The sequence below is a fragment of the Gobio gobio genome, assembly GCF_949357685.1.
Source record: "Gobio gobio genome assembly, chromosome: 8".
Classification (NCBI taxonomy): Eukaryota; Metazoa; Chordata; class Actinopteri; order Cypriniformes; family Gobionidae; genus Gobio; species Gobio gobio.
This window is the reverse complement of record NC_137114.1, coordinates 57,823,071-57,833,070: the sequence shown is the minus strand read 5'-3', so window position 1 is coordinate 57,833,070 and position 10,000 is coordinate 57,823,071. Positions and strand designations below refer to the sequence as shown.

At 51.8% G+C, this 10,000-nt stretch overlaps 1 protein-coding gene across 5 annotated transcripts in view; it reads left to right on the top strand.

Moving 5' to 3' along the window:
- The window catches only part of LOC307130469 (NACHT, LRR and PYD domains-containing protein 3-like), a 40,615-nt gene that overhangs the window by 19,199 nt on the left and 11,416 nt on the right, over window positions 1-10,000 (top strand). For all 5 annotated transcript variants that reach the window (XM_079823464.1, XM_079823460.1, XM_079823461.1 and 2 more), the window contains one exon: window positions 8,991-9,164. In XM_079823464.1, the coding sequence (XP_079679590.1) occupies window positions 8,991-9,164 (174 nt within the window). The remainder of the gene's footprint in view (window positions 1-8,990; window positions 9,165-10,000) is intronic.

Here is a 10,000-nt window from a genome sequence, read left to right as displayed (position 1 = left end):
TGTGTGCCTGTGTCTGTGTGTGCCTGTGTCTGTGTGTGTGTGTCTGTGTGTGCGTGTGCCTGTGTTGTGTGTGTCTGTGTGTGCGTGTGCCTGTGTTGTGTGTATCTGTGTTGTGTGTGCCTGTGTTGTGTGTGCCTGTGTCTGTGTGTGTGTGTCTGTGTGTGTGTGTGCTGCGTTCTCTGCTCTGTGTGTGTGTGTGTGTGTGTGTGTGTGTGTGTGTGCTGTGTTCTCTGCTCCTTGTGTGTGTGCTGTGTTCTCTGCTGTGTGTGTGTGTGTGCTGTGTTCTCTGCTCCGTGTGTGTGTGCTGCGTTCTCTGCTCCGTGTGTGTGTGTGTGTGTGTGTGTTTGCTGCGTTCTCTGCTCTGCAATAATTCCAATAAAGCCAATTCATGACACCTTTAAAATAATTAATAAATGTTTGTAAGATTGTTTTATCTGTGTAGTCAGAATATGACGTCTTTAAAAGGCATCTTTACACTGCAAAGGTGGAACAGAAGCTGCATCTGAAATAGCATAAATGTTCATTTACAGACGGTTTAATGTTACTCAAATTATAAAATGAACATTTATGCTATTTCAGATGCAGCTTCTGCTCCACCTTTGCAGTGTAAAGATGGCTTTTAAAGACGTCATATTCTGACTACACAGATAAAACAATCATCACACTCATTGATTTGACATTTGAACATGGATTTTATTCTTATTTTACTTACACAGACTATTCATGTATTATTCATATTTGCCTAAAAGAAATTTATTGGTAGAAATGTGTACACACACACACACACACACTCACTCACGCATACACAGTCACACACATAGTCACACAAATACGCACTCACAAACACACACATACATACTGTCACGGGGTGAGGAATCACACGACAAGGCAGGTTGAGTGAACAGGCCCCGGAGGGTGGGTTTTATTTACAGTGCACGTGAACAGGTGAAAACAGACAGTGAGCCGGTGCGTGGTGGCTGGTGATCCTAGTGCTCGGTGGTGCTCGATCCTCGTGAAAGTGGGTGTCCAAACGTGCTCCAGTGAAGTGGGCTGTCGGTCACTCGCTGCTTTCTGGGGGAGAACAACAAAGAGAGGTTAGTCCAGCAGTGCATTCAGCTCGAGACCAGAGTCTGCCTGTCTGCTCAGCCGTAGCTGCTTTTGTGTCTCTGAGCTGAAGCGATGCAGCTGTGACCGATCAGCCCATGGTGATGACGTGCAGGTGCGTTGTTGCCAGGGCGACGCTGATTCCTCTGGGTGGACTCGTCACATTCCCCCCCCCCCTAAGCGTCGTTCTGGTCCTGTGGACATATGGAGACAGTAGGGGTGAAACAAAGGGAGGGTGGGGAATGACCCCTGACAGACCTGCATAAGCTGTCCATATCCTCGAGAGGCTGTCGGCGTTCGCGTTGGCGGCCCCGGCCCGATGACGTACCTCAAAGTGGAAGTCCTGGAGCGCTAGGAACCAGCGAGTCACCCTGGCGTTGGTGTCCTTGGCGCGGGCCATCCACTGTAGGGGCGCATGGTCGGTGACCAGGGTGAACTTGCGGCCTAGCAGATAGTACCTCAGCTCCAAGACTGCCCACTTGATGGCCAGGGCCTCCCTCTCGACGGCGGCGTACCTCGTCTCAGCCGGGGACAGCTTCCTGCTGATGTAGACGATCGGATGCTCCTCGCCTTCCTGGATTTGGGACAGGACGGCTCCCAGTCCTGTGTCGGAAGCATCCGTCTGCAGCAGGAAGGGGCAACCGAAGTCCGGAGCGCGGAGTACCGGCGACGACGTCAGGGCTGTCTTGACCCGGGCGAAAGCCTCCTCGAGGGCTGGGGTCCAGCATACTTTCTCCGGCTGCCCCTTCCTGGTCAGGTCTGTCAGGGGGGCGGCTAGAGAGGAGAAGTTGGGGATAAAACATCGGTAATACCCTGCCAACCCCAAAAAGGCCCGTACCTGGGTCTTCGTCTGCGGTCTTGGGGCGGAGTGGATGGCCTCAACCTTCTTCTCCTGGGGCTGGATGAGACCCCTTCCGACTCGGAAACCCAGGTACTTGGCCTCGGAGAGGGCGAGGTGACACTTGCGGGGGTTGGCAGTGAGTCCAGCCCGCCGGAGCTCCGAAAGCACCCTCCGCAGACGTTCCAGGTGGTCTTCCCATGCCTCGGAATGGATGACGACATCATCGATGTAGGCCGCCGCGTAGGCCTGGTGGGGCCGTAAGATGATGTCCATCATCCGCTGGAAGGTCGCTGGGGCCCCGTGGAGGCCGAAGGGAAGGGTCCGGTACTGCCAGTGGCCACTGGGGGTCGAGAAAGCAGTCTTGGGTTTAGCGGATTCAGAGAGTGGTACCTGCCAATAGCCTTTGGTGAGGTCCAAGGTGCTGATGTACCGGGCCCTTCCCAGCCGATCCAGGAGCTCGTCGACCCGAGGCATGGGGTACCTGTCGAATTCGGAGACTTCGTTCAGGCGTCGGAAGTCGTTGCAAAAGCGGAGGGTGCCATCCGGCTTTGGGACCATCACGATGGGGCTGGACCACGGGCTCCGGGATGGTTCGATTACCCCCAACTTCAGCATTTGTTGGATCTCTTCCTCAATAGCCTGCCGACGAGCCTCTGGGACACGGTAGGGCCGTTGCCGGACGATGACTCCTGGCGAGGTTCGGATGTCGTGCTGTACCACGTTGGTCTGCCCGGGCTGGGTCGAGAACACATCCTGGAACTGACTGACCAGGTGTTGCAGCTCCGCCTTCTGGGCAGCCGAAAGATGGGGGTTGACGTCTACAACCACGGGATCGGTGATACTCAAGGCCGCTACCTGGTCCCGGGTCCCCACCCACTTCTTCAGGAGGTTTATGTGGTAGAGTTGCTCTGCCTGCCGCCGTCCCGGCTGCCTCAGACGATAGGTGACTGGCCCAATCCTTTCAATCACGGTATAGGGTCCTTTCCAGGTGGCCAGGAACTTGCAGGCAGAGCTGGGGACCAGGACCATGACGCGGTCTCCCGGCTGGAACTCCCGTGGTTGGGCTGCCCGGTCGTACCGGCGTTGCTGCGCCTGTTGAGCCTTGCTGAGGTGTTCCCGGACTAATGGCATCACCCGATCGATCCGGTCCCTCATCTGGCGGACGTGCTCGATGAGGGTGCGATGAGGGGCAGGCTGCTGCTCCCAAGCTTCTCGGGCGATGTCCAGGAGCCCTCGTGGTTGGCGGCCAAAGAGAAGCTCGAAGGGGGTGAAGCCAGTTGAGGCCTGGGGTACTTCGCGGATCCCGAAGAGCACATAAGGAATCATGAGGTCCCAATCCCGCTTATCCTCCGCCGCCACGCGTCTCAGCATCTGCTTGAGGGTCTGGTTGAACCTTTCTACCAGCCCGTCCGTCTGTGGGTGGTAGACTGTGGTCCTCAACTGCTTCACCCGCAGCAGCCTGCAGAGATCCGCCATTAGCCGGGACATGAACGGGGTACCCTGGTCAGTCAGTATCTCTGCTGGTATGCCAACCCGGCTGGCCAGCAGGAACAGCTCCTGGGCGATGTTCTTCGCGGTGGCCTTGCGGAGGGGAATCGCTTCGGGGTACCGGGTGGCATAGTCGACGATGACCAGGATGTGTTCGTGGCCACGGGCAGACTTCGGCAACGGCCCCACTATGTCCATCCCAATCCGTTCGAAGGGCACCTCGATGATGGGCAGCGGAATGAGTGGGCTGGGGGGAGGAGTCCTGGGCGACGTCACTTGGCAGGTTGGGCAGGCCTGGCAGAACCTCTTCACCTCGGCCTCCAGTCCCGGCCAGTGGAACCGGTCGCGGATACGCTGCGTGGTGTTAGCTGCCCCGAGGTGACCTGCCATCGGATGGGAGTGCGCCAACTCCAGGATGGTTTCGGTCTTGGTCCGAGGAACAACTAGTAATTTTTTATCCTCCCCCCTTCGCTGTGCGACACAGTATAGCAGGCCCTTCTCAACGACAAAATGCGGGAGAGGATGGGGCCGAGGGAGGACGTCTTTCCCGTCGATGATCCGCACTTGGGACCAGCAGTGCTTCAGGCGATCGTCCTCCCGTTGTTCCTTGGCGAATGAGCCCCCTCCGGCAGCCTGCTGATACACATCACAGAACGGATTAGTAGATTGGGAGGGGGACTCACCATCTCTCCCGCTGTCGGAGGCTAGTAGCGCTGGTCGGCGGCGGGGTCCTCGCGGCCGTCTCCGTCTTCGACGGTTCCCCTCCGGGCTGACAGGCTGAGTGGTGGCAGTGAGCAGGGCATCGAAGCCCGGCCAGTCTCTCCCCAGCAGTACGGCCACCGGAAGGTCCTCTACCAGGCCGACTTCCACCGGCCAGGTCCCTTGGGGCGAAGAGATGGTGACTCGACGAGCTGGCACTTGGCGAGTGTCTCCATGCACACACGTAATGGGGAGGAAGCTCTTCTCGCCTCTTCGGGGCCCACACACTCTTGACTGGATGAGGGTGACCGTACTGCCAGAGTCCAGCAGGGCTCGGAAGTGTCTTCCCTCGATCACCACGTCTGCTTCCGGGGCTCCCGATGGCATCCGCTGATGGACGATGCAGCCTGCCAGCCACGCACGCGGAGGCGGCATGGGTTCGGCGCTGGGCATGGGCTCGTCTCGCGGCGGGGGAACCGTCGGCCTGCTTACTGGTCGCGAGGTGCCCTCGAACGGCCGTCGCTCCTGGACCACCCTCCGGGGAAACGGCAACGCTCGCTCCCCTGCCTCACGGTGGTGTATGGCATCCGCCAGCTCGATCGCCTCCACGAGATCCGCGGTGTTGGCCGGGTTTCTCATTCCGACCGCCTGCCGGATGGAACGGGGAAGAGCACGGAGGAGGCGATCGACCACCACCCGTTCCGCTACCTGAGCTGCTGTGGGACTTCCTTCCATCAGCCAGTGATGCGCGATGCGTTTCAGGCCGGCGGCTTGGGCACAGGCTGGCACACGAGGCTTGAATTCCCATTCATGAAACTGTTGGGCGGCACAGATAGATGATAGACCCAACCTCGCCAGGATTTCCCGCTTGACTTCGTCATAATCCTCAGCGATCGCACGGGGAAGTGAAAAATAAGCCCGCTGGGCTTCTCCAGTCAGCAGAGGTGCCAGCGCGCGTGCCCAATCGTCTTCTGGCCACTCTTCGCTCCGGGCCGTGGTCTCGAAGACCTGTAGGAAAGCCTCCACGTCATCATCCGCCGTCATCTTCGGCAGCAGGCGGGTGGCTTGGGCACGCGGATCAGGTAGCGGAACGCGCTGGGCAGCGGCAAGACGGATGGCGGTCAGTTCATCTTCCGTCCTGCCCTGGCGGGTGGCGAGATGTTCCGCGATCTGTTGCTGGCGGATGCTCACCTCCGTGAGGCGCTGCAACACTTCCTCCATCTTCGGGGAGCGAGCGCGCTACTTCCGGGTCCTGGCGTGCAAAAAAAAACAAACAGAGAAGATTAGGATTTGGGTGCGGTGAACTTGTCGGTGATTCCTCACGCTTCTGCCCGCATTCTCCACCACTGTCACAGGGTGAGGAATCACACGACAAGGCAGGTTGAGTGAACAGGCCCCGGAGGGTGGGTTTTATTTACAGTGCACGTGAACAGGTGAAAACAGACAGTGAGCCGGTGCGTGGTGGCTGGTGATCCTAGTGCTCGGTGGTGCTCGATCCTCGTGAAAGTGGGTGTCCAAACGTGCTCCAGTGAAGTGGGCTGTTGGTCACTCGCTGCTTTCTGGGGGAGAACAACAAAGAGAGGTTAGTCCAGCAGTGCATTCAACTCGAGACCAGAGTCTGCCTGTCTGCTCAGCCGTAGCTGCTTTTGTGTCTCTGAGCTGAAGCGATGCAGCTGTGACCGATCAGCCCATGGTGATGACGTGCAGGTGCGTTGTTGCCAGGGCGACGCTGATTCCTCTGGGTGGACTCGTCACAATACATACACACAGACTCTCACACGTACACACACACACAGGTACACACACATGCAAACTCACAAACACATATTCACACACTCACAAACACACACACACACACACACACACACACACACACACACGCACCCACACAGTCACACACACAGACACACACGCACACTCACAAACACACACATACACACTCACACACAGACACGGTCACATACAAACACACACTCACACACACACGGTCACATACACACACAAACTCACACACACACTCACCAACACACACACAGTCTATCGCACACACACATGTACACACATATGCACTCACAAAAACACACAGATACACACACACTCACAAACACACACACACGCATTCACAAACTCAGGGACACACACACACAAGGTCACATACACACACACCCACACAGTCACACACTGACAAACACACTCACGGACACACACACACATACATACATACTGTACATACACACACACACACACACACACACACACACACACACACGCATGCACTCACAAACACACATACACACTCACAAACACACACACACTCACACACAGACACGGTCACATACAAACACAAACTCACACACACTCACAAACACAGACCCTCACACGCACACACACACGTACACACTTACGCTCTCACAAACACACACAGACACACGCGCACTCACAAACACACACGCTCACACACTCACACACACGTGCACACCACACTCAAACACACTGACAAACAGACAAACACACTCACACACACAGTCACACACACGCATTCACACACTCACAGACAGACACACGCACAGACACGCACACACACAGTCACACTCACAAAAACAGACACGGTCACATGCATACATACATACATACATACACATACACATACACACACACACACACACACACACACACACATACACATACACAGACATGCACACGCACCCACACAGTCACACACTCACAAACACACTCACGGACACACACACACACACACACACACACACACACACATTCACACATACACCGACTCTCACACGTACACACATACGTACTCGCAGACACACACAGACACACACACGCACTCACAAATACACCTACACACACTCACATACAAGCACACTCACACACACACGGTCATATACATACACACACTCACAAACACACAGACTCTCACACGCACACGTACACACACACACGTACACACATACGCACTCACAAACACACACACCGATACACACACACACACACTCACTAACACACACAAACTCAAACACAGACACGGTCACATACACACACAGAGGCACCCAAACAGTCTCACACTCACAAACACACTCACGGACACACACATACAAACATACATACACACACACACACAGAGACTCTCACACGTACACACATACGCACTCGCAAACACACACAGACACACACGCGCACTCACAAACACACACATACACACTCACAAACACACACACTCACACACACACTCACACACAGACACGGTCACATACAAACACACACTCATACACACACTCATGAACACACACACAGACCCGCGCACACACACACGTACACGCATACGCTCTCACAAACACACACACACACACACACACACACACACACACACACTCAAACACACTGACAAACACTCACAAACAGACAAACACACTCGCACACATACACACAGTCTCACACACACATTCACACACTCACAAAAACACACATATACACCTTAACACTTACACACTCATACACCTTCACACTTACACACTCATACACACACAGACATACACACATGTATTGGTAGAAATGTGTACGAACCCTGACACACACACAAACCCTAACACGTACACAAACACAGACACACATGCAAACACACACACATACGCACTCACAAACACACACAATCACACACTCTCAAACATACACACACACACACACATACACACTCACAAACACACACAGGCACACACAAACATACACACACACGTATTGGTAGAAATGTGTACGAACCCTGACACGCACCGAGAGGGAGACACACACACACTCACGCATACATACACACACACACACACACACACACACACACACACACACACACACACACACACTCAGAAACTCACACACACTCACACACTCTTACACATACACACTCACAAACACACACACACGCACTCAGAAACACACACACACTCACTCACAAACACACACAGTCACACATATACACACTCACAAACACAAACACTCTCTCTCTCTCTCACACACACACACACACACACACACACACACATACACACTCACACACAGACACACACGCAAACACACATTCATACACTCACAAACACACACACATTGTCTCACACACAGTCACACATACACCTTCACACTTACACACTCATACACTCACACACATACACACACACACACACACACACACAGACGCACACACACACATGTTTGTTTTTGTGAAATGTGAGGACATTCCATAGGCGTAATGGTTTTTATACCGTACAAACCGTATTTTCTATCCCCTTACACTGCCCCTAAACCTACCCATCACACACACACACACACACACACACACACACACACTGCCCCTGCCCCTAAACCTACCCATCACAAACTCACAAACACATACACACACACACACACACACACTCACAAACACACACACACACACACTCAGACAGTCACACACTGTCACACACATTCACACATACACTAAATTTTTCAATTAAACATCGAAATAAATTAATAAACTAAATTAACCATATAAACTAATTTACTGATCTAATTACTGATCTAAAGCCCACACTGCGTACACACATAAAGACATCTGCGTTTTTTCCAGAATGGCTATACAGCTGAATAAAATTATGCTGCATTATTTTCCTGTTTAACACTGAAGCTGCTTTAAAACAATCTGCATTGTTAAAAGCTCTATATAAATAAAGTTGACTTGACTTGACTTTAACAATGTGAACTAATGAGTATTTATATATATTTCATATTGACAGCATTGTTATTTATTTATTTTGTTTAAGTGGTCATGTTTAGCTTTGGAGATAGACTTAATGTGTGTCATTGTTCTCTACAGGTTGTGGAGGTGTGGTGTCACAGATGAAGGTTGTGCTGCTCTGGCTTCAGCTCTGAGATCAAACCCCTCACACCTGAGAGAACTGAATCTGTCATTTAATAATCTAGGAGACTCAGGAGTGAAGCTGCTCTCTGCTGTACTGGAGAATCCTCACTGTAAACTGGAGATACTGTGGTAAGATCATACGTGACTCTGACCTGAAACTGAGTCTCTGTGTGTGACGAGCAGGGCGGGCGAGAGCCGTGAGAGAACGGTGCGAGGCCGGTGGTGTTATTGCAAATGAGCGTCACCTACACGTCACACTGTGAATTTTATAATTTAATTTATTCATAACCCTCTAATGCATGAATTATGTTTTTGCAAAACATATTTAATCTTATTTTCTGGAACATTTAAGATTAACAAAATAATAATACTTAAAAAAAAATCACAATCATTTATTCAATGCTTACAGTCTATATTTATTTATTAGGTCATATAAAAGTGTTGGCATATACTTATTTTATATATTTCAGAATTATTTTATTAATAGTTTTAATTGGTGGATAAGGTAAATCAAATGAGACTAATGTCATGGAAATCTGTTTCAAAATATTTATGTAATAGAATAAATGTTTAAGTTCGCTTACACTCGTGCTAGACCCAAGTTATGGACAGCCTCACGATTGGTCACATTCTCTGCTCACTTTCTGTCCAGTTTATTCCAGTTAATATAATTTACTCATCATGCTGCTAAGATCATATGAAAGCTTCATTTTCTAATGCATAGAAAGCATTAAAGGGGTGATGAATTGAGAAATCAACTTTCCCTTGAGCTTTTGATATATAAAAGTTAATCGTGATATAAGAATATCCTGTACGTTTCAGAGCTGAAAACTTCCTTGTTAGTCAAAGAAAAGCTTTTATTGACACCAGGCCCAGAAAACGAGAGATCTCTGAATATGTCGACCACTGACGTAATAGGATGCAGAAGCTCCGCCTCAAGCCCCGCCCACCGACTCGTGGAGCTA